Source organism: Ambystoma mexicanum, chromosome 3q (genome assembly GCF_040938575.1).
Source record: "Ambystoma mexicanum isolate Mex_15411 chromosome 3q, UKY_AmexF1_1, whole genome shotgun sequence".
NCBI classification, from domain to species: domain Eukaryota; kingdom Metazoa; phylum Chordata; class Amphibia; order Caudata; family Ambystomatidae; genus Ambystoma; species Ambystoma mexicanum.
In genome coordinates this window covers 791526102-791543153 of record NC_090926.1, presented here as the reverse complement: position 1 = coordinate 791543153, position 17052 = coordinate 791526102, and the positions used below count along the sequence as shown (strand labels likewise).

The 17052-nt window shown below is 45.6% G+C and overlaps 1 protein-coding gene across 4 annotated transcripts in view; it reads right to left on the bottom strand.

Annotated features, from left to right (window-relative positions):
- The window catches only part of GRIN2C (glutamate ionotropic receptor NMDA type subunit 2C), an 853359-nt gene that overhangs the window by 71942 nt on the left and 764365 nt on the right, over window positions 1-17052 (bottom strand). For all 4 annotated transcript variants that reach the window (XM_069654855.1, XM_069654858.1, XM_069654856.1 and 1 more), the window contains one exon: window positions 9909-10034. In XM_069654855.1, coding sequence (XP_069510956.1) covers window positions 9909-10034 — 126 coding nt within the window. The remainder of the gene's footprint in view (window positions 1-9908; window positions 10035-17052) is intronic.

Below are 17052 nucleotides of genomic sequence, written 5' to 3'. Positions count from 1 at the left end.
TCTCTTCTCCTGTAGAACCCCAAAGGTTAACGCTCTCACCTTAGGTAAGTGAACGCCGTGCTCTCCATCTGCCTCGAGGCAGGGTGCTGTAACCAGTTTCTTCACTGGATAAGGGGAGCAGGCATCTTGACTTCAGAGGACTGCTGTGCGTCGTTTACTGCACGAACGGTAAGTTTAGAGTAATTCTAATGTCTTTAAAGTCTTTAGTAATGATGTCTCTTGTTTTGCAGGGTACCGGCGATGGCGGATGGCGGGCTGAAGTGAGTTGAAGATGGAGCCCGTGTGATGAATAGAAGCGCCTGGAAGCACGTAAGTAAGCGATTGTTGCCTGCTTCACGATGCGCTCTAACTGTCTTTTTATTTTGCAGGTACAAGTTCGGGGCGGCTGCAGGGTGCCGGAATACCCACTGGGTTAGATGTGGAAAGGAGTAATGGCACGTGAGTATTAAAGTTCCCCAATGTCTTTAAACGCACCTTGTTTTGTCTTTCAGATGCGGGATACAGCGCCGAAGGCCTCCGGAGCGTGCGAAGAGTTGGTAAGCTTTTGTCTTTCAGATGCCGGAATGCAGTGTGAAGACCTCCGGAGCGCACGAAGAGTTGGTAAGCCTTTGTCTTTCAGATGCCGGAATGCAGCACGAGGCGTTGGTGACAGCCGATGGACCAGGTAAGTGAAGAGCTGTCACTAAAGACCATAATGCTAACCTGTTCTTTCTTGTCTTTATAGGTGTTGCTGAAGACTGGATTCAGAATGGTAAGCCTTTTTCCTTAGGCCCAGGATCAGATGCAGAAGACACGATGAGCGTTCTGCTGCTGAGGATGCAGAATAACGCAAAGCAAGATTCATCCATCGGGTGTGGTTTAAATAGCCTCCTGTAGTGCTTAGGTGTCTCCTTCCACAGCCACGCCTAGGTAAGAAAAGAGTTCCTGCTTTCCAGAAGAGTTCCAGTGTTCTGAATCTAGGGAGTGGCTCCTGCCCCACCCAACAGGAAAAGTAGTTCCAAACAGAAGAGGATCAGAGACTCAACTGGCAGGCAAGTAAGCAGCATGGTCTGCTGCAGGTAAGTCCACCCAAGCATTATGAGCCCGGCGCTTCCAGCGCTGGGACTGGGCATATTTATGAGCCTGGTGCCACTGGCGCCAGGACTGGGTCCAAAAGGTCCCAATTGGGACTGGTTGGCACTCGGAACCTGGGTTATGGATCTGCTTCCAAGGGAGTTGGGAAAACCCTGACCTTTTGGAAGCAGAGATCATGACAGTACCCCCCTCAAGGCCCCTCCCAAACGGGGCTTCTCCGGGGGTTTTGGCTTGTCAGGAAATGTTCGGTGAAATCTTTTGATTAGGCGAGGAGCGTGGACATATTCAGCAGGTTCCCAGGATCTCTCTTGGGGGCCGTAGCCTTTCCAGTCAATTAGGTAGAATAGTTTAGATTTGGAGATCTTGGAGTCCAGAATGCTTTTGACTTCAAACTCGAGTTCTCCATCAACTAGGATAGGTTTTGGAGATTTGGTTAGTCGGGTTTGAGGTTGCACGGGTTTTAATAGAGAGACGTGGAAGACCGGATGTATCTTCATGTGCGGGGGCAAGTCCAACTTGACCGCTACTGGGTTTACTATGGTAGTGATGGAATAGGGACCAAGGTATCTTGGGTTGAATGTGCGTGGCCCTTTTAGAGGTAGATATTTGGTGGATAACCAGACTTGATCCCCTACTTGATATTGAGGGGCTTCCTTCCGATGTTGATCTGCTCCTTTCTTGTATTGTTCTTTAGCCCTTTGAAGGTGAGAAACAGCTTCCTTAAAGGCTTGGGTGATTGTAGAATGCAGGTAGTCTACTGCTGGTGTTTCAAGATCTTGGAGGGGATCCAACTCCGAGGTTCGAGGGTGACTGCCGTACAAAAGAAAAAACAGGGTTTTCCCAGTTCCCGAATGGACAGAGTTATTGTAGGCATATTCGGCTATCCAAAGGATGTCTTTCCAAGTTTTTTCAGTTTGTTGCAGCATGCAGCGTAAATACTGTTCCAGAGTTTGTTTGGTCCTCTCGGTTTGTCCGTCGGTCTGAGGGTGGTGACTGGTCGATAGTCTCACATCAATTTGAGCTGACCGACAGCAACTTCGCCAAAAATGAGAAATAAATTGACTACCTCGATCCGAAATTAGAACCGAAGGAAAACCGTGCAGTCGGACGATGTTTTCGAGAAATTCTCGGGCCAGAGTTGCTGCTGTTGGCAAGCCTTTGAGCGGAATGAAATGCGCCATCTTGGAGAATAAGTCCACGATTACTAGAATCGTATTGTATCCGGAGCATGGAGGTAGATCGGTGATGAAGTCCATAGAAAGCGTATGCCAAGGGCGAGGTGGGATGTCAATAGGGCGTAAGAGGCCTGCTGGTCTTTCCTTTTGACTCTTGTTTTGGGCGCATACTCCACAGGACATTATAAAGTCTCTGATATCTTTTTTCCAAGACGGCCACCAGAAGTAGCGCTTGATCTTTTCTGAGGTCTTGGCCATACCGGGATGTCCTTCCATTAAAGAATCGTGATAACAAGAGATTACTTTTTTCTGTAACTCTGTGCTGGGTAGGTATAATCGTTCTTGGAAATACAATAAGTTGTCCTTTACTGCAAAGTCCTTTCCCTGCAGATGCCAATTCTGTATGTCTGCTGGAGTTACAAGTTGCCTGGCTTTATCCTTAACTTCCTCTATGGATTCTGTGGCGATTACACCCTGAATTCTTTGTTCGGGAATGATTGGTACAGGTTTAGGGTTGATCAAGTGTTCTTCCACTCCCATCCGAGAAAGGGCATCAGCTTTACCGTTTTTTGTACTAGGTCGATAGGTAATTATGAAGTCAAACTCGGCAAAGAATAATGCCCAACGGAGTTGTCTAGAGGATTGGGCTTTTGCGGTTTTCAAATATTGCAGGTTTCGGTGATCCGTAATCACAGTAACGGTGTGTCGGGCCCCCAGCAGATAATGCCGCCAAGCCTTAAAGGCAGACTTGATAGCCAGAAGTTCCTTGTCAGTAATCGTGTAATTGATTTCAGGAGGCGAGAATTTGCGGGACCAAAATGCCACGGGATGCAACTGATTGGTTACCGGGTCCTTTTGTGATAGAACTGCCCCCATGGCAAGGCTTGAAGCATCAGTTTCCACAATGTAGGGGAGTTCGGGGCGAGGGTGTTTTAAGATTGGTGCAGAGATAAATTTAGTCTTCAAATCCTGGAAAGCTTGGTCCGCCTCGGTAGACCATTCAAAACGTTTGTTTTTCTTTAACAAGGCAGTGATGGGCTGGACTATTCGAGAGAATTCGGGGATAAACCTGCGGTAAAAGTTAGCGAAGCCTAACATGCTTTGCACACCTTTTACGGAGGATGGTGATGGCCATTTGAGAACTGCATCAACCTTCTTTGAATCCATACGCACTCCGCCAGGTGATAATATGAATCCCAAGAATTCAACTTCAGTCACGTTGAAAACACATTTTTCCAACTTAGCGAAAAGTTTGTGTTGACGCAATCTTTCGAGGACCATTTTCACGTGTTTCCGATGTTCAGATTCCGATGAAGAATAAACGAGGATGTCGTCAATGTAAACAACAACACACACATCTATGAGCTCTCTGAGGACATCGTTAATAAAATATTGAAAGGCGGCCGGGGCATTACAAAGTCCGAAGGGCATGACCTGATATTCAAATAGCCCATACTTGGTGCGGAAGGCCGTCTTCCATTCATCGCCCTCTTTTACTCGTACCAAGTGGTAAGCTCCTCTAAGATCCAGCATTGTATATATGCATGCTTTTCTGACTTGGTCCAGGAGTTCAGGGATCAAAGGTAACGGATATCTATTCTTAACGGTGATCTGGTTCAGGGAGCGATAATCTATACAAGTTCTAAGGTCTCCTTCCTTTTTTGGAACGAAGAACAAAGCTGAAGAAGCAGGGGACTTGGAAGGACGAATAAACCCATTTGCCAGGTATTGATCCAGGTATTGTCGAAGGTGAAGGTTCTCAGGCTCGGTGAGGGCATAAATTCTACTACAAGGAGGAGTAGATCCAGGTATCAGGTCGATCTGGCAGTCATAAGACCTATGAGGAGGTAGAGAGTTAGCCTGATCCTTCCGGAAAACATCTTGGTATTCTAGGTATTCGGGAGGTAACTGGGGAGTCTCTGAAGAAATTGCTGCCAGTGCAACACCAGGTGGAGGGTGACAAGTAGAGACACATTCTGGAAACTGGACCGTTCTTGCTCGCCAATCGATCAGAGGATTGTGTTTCTCTAACCAAGGTATTCCTAGAATAATCTGAAACTGAGGGGCCTTGATCACATCGAACACGATCTTCTCATGGTGTCCATCTTGACTTACTAGCGTCACTTCTTGAGTGGTATGCGTTACTGGCCCGGAGGCTATCTCCGTACCATCCACCGTAGTAATGACGTCCTTTACAGCCTTGGGACAAAGAGTTAGATTCATCCTCAAAACCATTTCATGATCCACATAATTGCCGATGGCACCGCTGTCGAGGTAAGCTTCAATTGCATGTAATCGATCCGGATTATCAGGGCTAATGAGGACCATAGGTATCACGAAATGCGAGGTCACGGAACTGGTTTTCACGCTCGGCAAGAGGACCTCTATTCTTGTCGGGCGAGGTCGTTTCCCTGCTCAGAGTTTGTAACTTTGGTAACTGCAGCTCCTACTGCCTTCTTGGCAGGTTTCACCGGACAGTCTCGAAGAAAGTGCCCTGAGTTTCCGCAATAGAGGCATAATTGCAACTGTTTTCTCCTTTCCCGCTCCTTTTGTGTTAGAGGACCTTTCAGACCCCCTATTTGCATGGGTTCCCCGGAGTCTACTCCTTTGGAAGGAGTTGGCGGTTTGGAAAATACTCGAGCATCAAACTTGGAACGATCGGCCTTCCTGTTCTGCAGTCTGTGATCTATTTGAACGACTAAGTCTATATAGTCCGAACAATCTTGTGGGGGATTCACTACTTGGGCTAACACATCTTTGAGCTCTCCGCGTAGACCTCTATAAAACAGCGTAATCCTTTTGTCCTCAGGCCAGTGAGTTTCCACTACCAGTCTGTTGAAAGACGCAATATAAGCCAAAAGGTCTTGATTACCTTGTCGCAACGAAAGAAGCTCATTGTCCAAGGCCTGCCCCTGTGAATGTCTTGCGAACAGTTTTTCCATACTGAGCTGAAAAGCTTGAAAATCACGGAGGACCGGATCATCTTGATTTACTAGAGGGATCGACCAGTCTGCCGCATTGCCACTAAGGTACGAAAGCACGAAAGCTACTTTAGCTTGATCAGTTGGAAAGGCTGCTGGCCGGCATAAGAAATGCAACCGGCACTGATTGATAAATACTGCAAACCTCTTTGGGTCACCAGAAAATCGTTCGGGCGGAGCCAGAGGTACATTCCCAGGTAGGTTGATCTGCACTGGATTCATAGAGGATGTAGAAGGAAGATTTCCCCCAGATGCGGGTAACGGGGTCTGTCCGACTTGTGACTGTAGCAATTGTCTAGCGAGATCATCTGTTCGCTCCTTGGAAATAATCAGTTCCCTTCTTAGAGCGTTCATTTCCTGACGGGCTGCATGCACTTCTGCCCTTAGTTCCCCAAGTAACTGGGCTAGCTGGTCGGTATCCGAGGTTTCCATAGCGCCTGGACGGGAGTTTTGTGGTAGGCTTTGCGTTCTGTAACGCTCACCTGATTCCGAGGCGCCGGTCTTGACTGGGCGTATACCGTATCTTCAAAGGAGATGTGTAACACACGGCTGGCTCTTTGGGCTGGACCTCTGTGCACTGTATGTCTGGCTCGAAGGGTAAGATGTCTGCAGATAGAAAATGTGGGATTAATGAACTGGGTTATTGAATGTCTCTCTCTTCTTCCCTTTCTCTTCTCCTGTAGAACCCCAAAGGTTAACGCTCTCACCTTAGGTAAGTGAACGCCGTGCTCTCCATCTGCCTCGAGGCAGGGTGCTGTAACCAGTTTCTTCACTGGATAAGGGGAGCAGGCCTCTTGACTTCAGAGGACTGCTGTCCGTCGTTTACTGCACGAACGGTAAGTTTCGAGTAATTCTAATGTCTTTAAAGTCTTTAGTAATGATGTCTCTTGTTTTGCAGGGTTCCAGCGATGGCGGATGGCGGGCTGAAGTGAGTTGAAGATGGTGCCCGTGTGATGAATAGAAGCGCCTGGAAGCACGTAAGTAAGCGCTTGTTGCCTGCTTCACGATGCGCTCTAACTGTCTTTTTATTTTGCAGGTACAAGTTCGGGGCGGCTGCAGGGTGCCAGAATACCCACTGGGTTAGATGTGGAAAGGAGTAATGGCACGTGAGTATTAAAGTTCCCCAATGTCTTTAAACGCACCTTTTTTTGTCTTTCAGATGCGGGATACAGCGCCGAAGGCCTCCGGAGCGTGCGAAGAGTTGGTAAGCTTTTGTCTTTCAGATGCCGGAATGCAGTGTGAAGACCTCCGGAGCGCACGAAGAGTAGGTAAGCCTTTGTCTTTCAGATGCCGGAATGCAGCGCGAGGCGTTGGTGACAGCCGATGGAAGAGCTGTCACTGAAGACCGTAATGCTAACCTGTTCTTTCTTGTCTTTATAGGTGTTGCTGAAGACTGGATTCAGAATGGTAAGCCTTTTTCCTTAGGCCCAGGATCAGATGCAGAAGACACGATGAGCGTTCTGCTGCTGAGGATGCAGAATAACGCAAAGCAAGATTCATCCATCGGGTGTGGTTTAAATAGCCTCCTGTAGTGCTTAGGTGTCTCATTCCACAGCCACGCCTAGGTAAGAAAAGAGTTCCTGCTTTCCAGAAGAGTTCCAGTGTTCTGAATCTAGGGAGTGGCTCCTGCCCCACCCAACAGGAAAAGTAGTTCCAAACAGAAGAGGATCAGAGACTCAACTGGCAGGCAAATAAGCAGCATGGTCTGCTGCAGATAAGTCCACGCATGGTCTGCTGCAGATAAGTCCACCCAAGCATTATGAGCCCGGCGCTTCCAGCGCTGGGACTGGGCATATTTATGAGCCTGGTGCCACTGGCGCCAGGACTGGGTCCAAAAGGTCCCAATTGGGACTGGTTGGCACTCGGAACCTGGGTTATGGATCTGCTTCCAAGGGAGTTGAGAAAACCCTGACCTTTTGGAAGCAGAGATCATGCCACCTATGCATCTGGTAATTCATTAATAAAAGGAACTTGACGCCTAGATCCAGAGAATCCTTGAGCATTCATGGAAATTCCTGACGTTGGATATTTTCCCTCTCATATACATGAATGAGTAGCTCCAGTGTCTACTAGAAAAGAAAAAGATTTGCCTCCTATCGTCACATTGACCCTTAGTTCCTCTCGGGTGTCTGGTGTCACAGATAATACTGAACACATCAAGTCACCCAGTGAGCTGTCCTATTGTGGGTACAGGCTCATACCTGTCCCTGTGAAAGGATTCCCTCCTACCACATTGACACCTCCTATTCTGGGTATCAGTACTTGTCCCATGTTTGCATACTGCTGTGTCTACATGGGGGCTTGTTGCGGCTGCCCTTGTGGTCGATTCATTTGTCCTCGTTTCTGCTGTTGCACCTGCTGCACTTGCGGAGCTTGTGTCTGATACAATATCTGATCTTGGGCAATCCCTTCTCTAGTCTGTGTAATATATGGTGTAAGCTGTCCCCCTCTTGAAAATTGGCCATTCTTAACATCCCCTTGTCTCCCGCATACATGTGCAACGTGTCCTTTCATCCCACATGTACTTTGAAACCCACCTTGATTATTTTGAAATCCTCCTCTTCCCCTATAGCCTATACCTCTGCCTCGTGGCACAAACCCATATCCACCTTGGTCCATCGGGTGCAATTTACATACCTGCAATGTAGCCACTGCTTCCTGCATTCCAAATCCTTCTCCGCTTGTCAATACTGCCCCTTCTATGGCAAATTTTAACAATTTATTCTGAACTAACTTGGCTTCCTCAATTTTCCTATTTCCATCTTCCTTCTTATTTTTCTCTTTTAATAACCGACAATGGTGTACTATTGTCAAGTGTATCTCAGCCCAAGGCTTCGCTTCCATCCCCACTTGTTTCTTCATCTGTCTCTGTACTGGCTCAGGCAACCCCTGACATAAAATGACATAAAATGTGGTAAAATAATGCCACTGTCTTTTCTCACGGCTCGCGAGTTTCAAGTTGCCATTTCTCCAAATATCCTGAATGTAAGCAATAGGGTCTTCATCATCCTTCATCGTGTGTGTCATAAGTGCACCCATATCTGATGTATCAGGATACTTTACCCTGAGCGTTCTCCAAACATCTGCACTACAATTATTAAACGGCACCCCATCATGCGCAGTATTCTGTGTGGTCACACTTAAATACCCCGCTCTTCTCCATATGTTGTGAGCTCTCGACCCAAGAATAGCTGGCAGGAGAACTTTTATGTCCCCTATGGCCAATGTATTTCCTCCTGTCATTTCTGTCTTATTCAGATATTGATTTCCCAGCACACGAAGTCAAACTCATGAGCTTACACCTTAAATTATCCTTGTCCATCTGCGGATATACTGTGGTCTTGATCCCTCTTTTTCCAATAAGGGAAACCATGTTAACCCTGCCCCACGGTCGGATCCACTATTAGTCTATCCCTGGTAGGGACGATTGTCCCTGTCTGCCTCCTTGTGGGTAACAACCTTAACCTGCTCACATACAGTAGTGACTCTCCCTTCTCACTGTACGATCATCCTTGGGGACGCTCAGGATATGCTATGGGAACAGGCGTCCTGTCCTTAGGTTGTTCCAGATCAGACCATCTCACTTCTTTGTATATTTGCAAGCTTCCTTCAGGGGCACATGCGCTCCTTCCTCTTACCTCAAGGGTAGACTCTCTTTCCTCATCTGACATGTCTTGTCCCCAACTAGTGTGACTATCATCCCCTTCATCCTTATCCATATTCAATCTACTTAAAGACAATGCTCAACGTTCATCACTGAACAGGCGTCCCGCCTGGCAAGCATCACATTGGCTCCCAATTAAAAATAAAAAAACACATTTTTGTAAGAGCCCCTGTCTCATATGTAAAAGTCTAAATTCCTCCTGTGACTCACCACAGTCATAGTACATCCCGAGGCGTAACTTTAGATCGGTAAATTGAAGATTGGCTCACACCATTCTTTCTAGGAAAATGAGAGGGAGGATGAGCCTTTTCGATACAAGCTGCCAAACTTTGTAATACATTACCCCTTACCTTTCGGAAAGAAACTAATGTTCTTTCCTTTAGAAAGATGCTAAAAACCTTTCTATTAGCTGCTATTGATATCAACTGATCCAACCATTATCAGCTCATTCATCATTAAATCTGATCCTTCAGTGTTGTTGTCATGTTCTACAGCGCCAAGATGAATTTGGGTTAAAGTTTGTGCTTTATAAAACCACAATAACATAACATACCTTACCATACCATAGAATAATATGTCCCATTTACCTTTGTCACACTGCCACTGTCAAATTATCTCTCTAGTGACTCCACCCGTTACCATGGCTAACAAAAGAGAGAAATCTAATATACCCATGACAAGGTGCCAGCTTGAACTAGAGACTTGGTGTGTCAGGTGTGGTTGGAAAAATCATACCAATGATGAGAAGGTAGGTACAGACTTCAGGACAGAGTGGCTCAAATGTGGACTTAAAAGGCATTATGCCAGGATATGCCATAAAGGGGCAGCACCCCGAGAAAGAACAATACAAATAACTCTGAAGACTAAGTAATCAATCAATCATTCAATCAAAACCACCTTTATTCGGATAAAATACATTAAAAAGAATCACACCACATATATTCTGGTATTTGCTCTTTCCATTAGTCAGATTATCATAACTTTGCTTTCCATTGGTCATATTTTGGTACTTACGCTTTCCATTTGTAAGATTCTGGTTGTACCCAACAGGGCTGAAATACTCGAACATGAAGACGGTGATGGCCACCACGGTGAGGCACATTACAAACATCATGACCCACACAGCTGGGCTATAAGGTTCTGAAAAAAAAGATTTGATCACAGAGAGCAAATTTACATTACACTTACATCACCCCCAGGACACTTTACCCATCGCACCATCAACGAAGATACAACAATTTCAACCACACAGCACCTTCTGTCATGCCAATCTTCACTATACTACCCAAAAACCGTGCTTCCACTGCTGGAATATGGAGTCTTCAGAAATATCACAGTTGCCTACAGCAGCCAGCTGCTAGAGCTATACTTCACTGTCCAGCTACCACCAACTTATGTGCGAAGGAAAAGATGTGCAGCTCTGAAGATTATCTGAGCTGCCTTCCAACCCACCACTCCACTTGCACAGAGGTAACATGAGGATCAAGGCTATCCATTGAATTCACTGAGAATGTCAGTTGAAAGTCTGTTTTCTCATCTCCAAAACATCCTAATTCTGTCCAAGTTTGGGGCTGTTGCTTTCTTAGTGGTTCTGAAGCCCAAATCAGTGGAAAATCAAATCCTTCTCTAATAGGACGCATAAGTTATATCTTGCTTATCCACTATCTCGTACAGAAGTCACCACTTTTGGGCTTAGATCCCACATGGCAGGGCTACGAAACATTTAAACTATCTCCAGTCATCGATTGTTTGGACTTACTTCTATTCCACCACTTTCTCCTGGATCACTCCAGCCCTTACCCCCACTCCCTGTCCCTAGCACGGCCCACAGTGTGCAAGGTTTTACATAGACCCTAAAACAAATAACATACATGTATTTATTGATTTTGTAGGTCAGATTTGCATTGAAAAACATTTCAACCCTATCAAAATGCCAAACTGATTAAAAACAGAAGAAAATCTTCTTATAAATGAGATAGATGAGCTGAATGTAACAAAGTGCCTTGATAGCAAAGGGACTCCAATTGATAAGGTGGATGGGGAAGGGACATTTCTACGAAGATCGTATAGTCAAGAATGGCAAAGGTACCATGTAAGAAATCATTGCCATTGAGATAAGTACACAACTGGCATTTAAGACAATGTTCATATGTTGTCCCATCTAACATTAAAAGATAACTTCCCAACACATTTTCCGAAGAACAAAATGTATTGTCTCACACTGCTGGGAATATTTCCTGTTGACTAATTCATTGATTCAATTGATAATCGTCATCCAGAGTGAGGGCACTTGTCATCAGAGCAGAAATCTCAAAGCGCACTTCTTGCTCTTTTATTTGACATGTTGCATATGGACTTTCTATCATATTTATGTAGATCAAGGAACAGTGGCCAAGGGCACACAATGTTGTCAATGGTTTCAATACAATTCAAGTCACAGAGAAATACTATTTTACAACAAGGATATTTTGCCCAATACCTCAATAGCTGCTATTGGGAGATTAACTATAAATGTTTCAAGGATGGGTTTTCACATATGATATGACAATAAGAACTTCCAATATGGCTGGCCAACTAGGGCAAGAGTCAACTGTTTACAGGGAATGAGTAAGGTATTTTACCCTATCACACTAAAGTCACTCCCTAAGACCTATTAAAACACGTTTCCATGATTCTGCTTCTTCAGGTCAATCTCAGGATGCTCGAGCCATGATGTACGAAAGATTAAGGGAATGGCACACCCCGTAGTTGTTTCTCTATCTCGGCTCATGATAAGTTAACAGTGTGCACCATGTTCAGTTTGGAAAGACAGTCAGATACTGCTACTCTAATACCCTGATAAAATAGAGAAGCAGACTATATCTGTATCCTTAGTGCTGAAACAAGTGCTGCCCGAGAAACCCCTCTGGCCCTTACTCCAACAGTAATATTCAACCTAATCCAATGGCCGATATAACTTTGTCAAAGGCCATAATGGACATCCATATGATGCCACTTGGTGCTAACTTTCTTTCAAATGCTTTACTTCAACAAGGCAATCATTAGAACAGACAACCAAACCATATAAGTCCCTGGAGGGTAGATTTAGCCTTTACCAGCAACTTATTTAAAAGACTATGCCATTATATGGAAAATGAAAAATGGATACTCAGATATTTGTAGCGTTCTGCCTGCTCCAATGACTTCCCGCCAAGATGAAAGCCTGCATTAGTTTCCTTCTGCAGAACATCATTGGTTATATGTTTCTCTTTATTGATTATCATGTAATTGTACTCTTGATATTGGTTAGGTGTATCTGTTTGCCTATATAAAGTACATGAAAATATTCTAGTACAGACTCGTGTATAACTCCTTCCGAATGATGAACTACAGGGCTTACAGTGGAGACGACATTAAAGATCCAGCAAGGACTTTCCCACAGGGCCGCTAGGGATGGTCGATTTAGTAGACTGGGGCAGCACATACAATATCAATGAACACAAACCCACATTCTCCAGGACAGACCTCGAAGCACTAATCAGAGTTGAATGGTTCTCTCCAGGGTTCCAGACGGTCTACACATTTCATCCCGGAGGTTGCACCGAGTCGCAAGCTTGAAGAGGCAAAGATCTGACAGTTCACCTTCCACATTCACCAGAAAAGCAGAGATGGGCAAAGACAGCAATTGCCCTTTTCAAGGCAACTTAGTAAGACTCTCCTTAGGCATGAACCACACTATGTAAGTCTCTCCCAACAGGCTTAGAGGCAGATGTCCGCTAGGATCTAAGAGGCCAGGTCCTACTGCTCAGTGAGGGGGTGCCACCTTGGATTGTAACATTCAGCTGTAGAGGAAACAATGGATAGTTAGGTTTTGACCCATTGATTATCCATGTGTAGGTCAAGTACTTACTAAACAAGTGCATTTTAGGGGCATAGGCATAGTGTCATACATTCAAAAGCACAACTTAGGCCACATCTTGCACTGGAACTTCCAACTGCACCCAATACAATGGGTGAAAATGGGAAGGGATGCTCGTTTCCCGGGAGGTCCCTAGATTTTAGATTTAGTGGGAAATTGGATGGTGTCAGGATCTCTAGTTATTACTCTTTCCTTATTTTGACAGAGAAAGGTGTGTCCATTTTCCTCAAGGCCAGGGATCGTATCTCTCAGCTCTGAAATCTCTTCACTTACTCCCAGTGGCTGCAAGGATCAACTTCAAAACCCTCTGAATTGTCCACAAGGCTTTCTGTGGCCTGGGTCTGCTCTACCTCCAACTTTCTTTTCCAAAACATCCTCGTTCTCGAGCTCTCTGCTCATCTACCTCCAACTCTTTGAGGGTTAGACACTTCTCCAAGCAGAGAGTTGGGGCAGATCTATCTCCATGACTGGGGCCTCCCTCTGGAACAGAGCCTCACTGCCTCTCTCAAACCTGAGCAGAACCACCTCCGGTTACAGTGAGCTCAACATTATCAGAAAATGGCCAATCATTTAATTGTAAGGGCAAAGCAGATTTTGGTTAATCTGTAACATTAGATTTACATTTTAAAAAGATTGCAAATACAAATACAAAATACAAGCACACAATTATTGTACATTACGTTTATCAACTATTCTGCATGTTCAAAGGTCCACCACCAGCCAGGGTTACACCAGGAGAGAGTGCACTGTTCCCTCCTCATAGACCACACTGCCTAAAACAAAAAGCCGGGCCTGAGCAACATGGTATCCACAAATCAAAACTGCTACCAGGTAGCCCCAGCTCTGAACCTTCCCTCCTTGTTAGCCCATCTCGAAAAAAGAAAGATGGAATCCTTGGTCATCTCCAGACAAAGTTGGATTCTTCAATCAGGAATAGTTTCTGAAAGTACATTCCCATAAGTGATCACCGACATATGGTTTTCAATGAAACTGTCCCATCGGAGGAAGGTACCAAAGCACAGTAGCTTTCAGTTCTCATATTTCATGGCCATGGACTATTTTAATACTTTTCGGACTGCCTGAACCAGACCAGGCTGCAAACAGGGTCTCAGCCTTTTCAAAGCCTGTGCAGTAATGAGCAATGCCCCTTGCAGTCGCTGCCCGACTTTGTTACTTTGGAGGGCACCACCAACTGAAGAAGGCCCCTGGGTTCTCTTTACCCTTCTGATTCATGGGATATGCCCTACCCTGGGTCAGATGCATCTGCAGTGTAACAACCTCTTTTTCAAAATGCGATGCCACCAGGAAAGATGCTTCGCAGTGAGAGGTATTCAGCTTTTGAATCCCCTTGTTCTCTTTATTTGGAAGTTGCTTGTATATGAACTCTGCCATTGAAGCCACTAAGGCTTAATAACCGAGAAATATAGATTCCATATTCAACCATTTCCTTTGGTTTTGTCATTGGGGCCTTCCCTACCTCCAACCCCACACCATCCTTCCTCACCACCAGCCCCTCCTTTGACCACCCCTACATACCCTTACCCCCTATATTCATATATAGCATCATCACAATCTAAATAAGTTGACCAAACCTACCACTTCTAAAATTAACTTTATGAACCAACGGTGCAAACACCCAAGACGACACCCTTTGGTTTGCATTTGGTTGCTTCCCAGTGCATTCATGTTGGGTCTTGCCAGGCAGATGCTGTGCCTTCCTGTCAACCACTAGCTGCCGGACAAAGAAAGACCATGAAAAATATACCCACCTGTTAAAGGGTGGCTATGATGGTGCCTGAAAGACCTCCAGGGGATAGCAGGGGGTTACCTTATCTGAAAATGTACACAGTTATGGAATCTAAAGTGGTAAAGCAGAAAACATCCAGTCCAGTTTGGACCGGATTAATCACGCATAGGAAGCGCCCTAGAATCCTCTGCGAGCCCCCAGAAGCAAGATGCTCCATTGCATAGATGGATTTCTAGATCCACAACAAGACCTTTGCGCCCCCTCGAAACAAAACCTCCTAGCCCCCAAACACAATACCACCATAGTCCTCTGTAGCAACCAACCACACACACTTTGCAGCCCCCAGGACAACAGTAAAGTGCAGTATCGTCAGCGCCTACCACAAGGATTATTTGCCTTTTCCTCGGCTGAAGTTTGAGCAGTGACCTTTTTTTTCTGTGATTTGTTATATTTCTTTTATTTGTGATTTTAAAGGACAGAGAGACCCAGATATCCCCTTTCCCACTTTACCTTACTCCTGCATCCACAGTATACGTTTGCTTCTGTGCTTCCTTACGGTTTATAGGGACCCTTGTCGAAATGCCAAGGAAAGTGTATACCTTTGCAGTTCTATCGATTAAAAGACATGTCACCATTCATTTGCTCCCTAAAAGATCTCTGCAACTGTTTACCACAAGCCCTGTGCAACCCCTCACCTCAAGACTAGTGCAGCCTCAAATATTGTGGCCTCTTAGCATCCAAACACAAGGCATCCTACTACTTCAATGGTCGTTGTGATGAATCAACTTCCGGGGCACCACTGGTCCAGGGATGAATATTGGTTTCTAAACCATCAATCAGCCCCACACAACTATAGTATACCAGAAGGGATCCGTACAGATTGGAACACATGTAAATTATAAACCTCCTTGTCCAATGTTTGGTAATGTGGATGGAATGGCAGGTTTATCACTGCAAAGTCGTGGATCGTTGGTTAGTTGCAACACAGCGAAAATACAATTATTAACCAATGATAAATGGGACTGTCCAGTCACGGTTGTATACAAATATCTACTTTATTATTTTTACAATCAACAGTTATAGCACATTACAAAACAAAACCCAACCTGTAAAGGAACACAGAGAACAGACAGTTTCCCAAAGGAAAGGGATGCACTCTGGATACTGACAGGAGGGTAGTCGGTAAAACAATCATTCTTAACTGTTCAGGGTTATTTGGTTTCAGCACCAAGGGAGCAAGGGGTCCTAAATGTCACTAGGGGCCTTTGGAGAAGGGCCAGGGGGAGAGAACTACTATATCCTGGTGGTTGAGATGATTTTGATGTTCGACAGCATCAAGTCGGTTCCAGAAAGCTTTGCAGCTCCTGCAACAGAGTTGAAGATGGGAGACAGCTGCGGGAATCAGGCAGCAGTCAATCCGGCAAGCAAGGCTGCACGGACGGCTGCAGGTTGGCCTACACAGCGGCTCGGGCTCAAGCATCATTGTTTCTGTACTGTTGGCAGATGTGTAACGCTAGTCGAGGTGTCTCGGATGGCTTGAGTGATGGCAGCATGACAACAGTCAGTGGTGCAGCCAGTCACGGTTCGAATGCTCGACTGTCTCGAAAATGTCATTAATAGATGAACGCTGGTTGATGGTTGTTTGTTGTTTACGGTCGATGGCCCAAAGCTGAGGAGAGGGTTTACAGGCAACAGTCTTGTCCAGAGACTCTCTGGTACTTCCCACCTACAAAGCTTGCTGGCAGAACCTAGCAGGGCATGCTGTGCTGGCTGCTTACCAGTTGTGGAGCTGCTGGACGGGTCCTCCGAGTCCGGCATCTCCCTCTGTTTCCTCTGATTTGTATAGGGGAGGGATCTTGCTTCCCTCTTGGAAATCCTGGCCTTCCTTCACTGGCGGAAGCTGTGAGGCAGACTGTACCTTCAGCCAGGGTCCAAATGTGTCCTACTCCTTACTCCTTTCAAAGTCATTGGATGATCTGCTAAGTGAGGGGCTCAGCCCTCTTTTTAAGCCAAATGGGCCTCAGTGATGGGTGCAGGCTAAGGAACCAATCCTGGGTCCCCACCAGCAATCCTCTGTTATGCGTGAGGTAATAACCATGCTTTGCAACAGGAAAGGTAAGGGGTGACAACATGTACTACTACGTCCCACCCATCTTCCTGTCTGTTGTGGATCAAAGTGTATCTCTGGTTAATTGAGCTCTCTGTGATTCTTGATCAAAGCGCAGGTATCCCTTGAAGTTTGTGGCGAGAACAGATTTCTGTCTCCCTCAGCTCACATACTTTTTTCCGCTTAAAGGGGGTTCCCCCAGAAGGAGTTGCATACTGTAAATAGTTGCCCCAGACATGCCATTCACTGCCCTTCATGCAGAGGGATGGGAGCTAGCTTCAAGTTGACACATTGCATATCAAAGAGGTGTTAGTGCCCTCTTCTTCCAGTTCTGTGCTCTGGCCTATTGCAGACTTGTTTCAATTAACTTGCATCAGTATGCATTGCCACCAGCAGAACTTTAGAC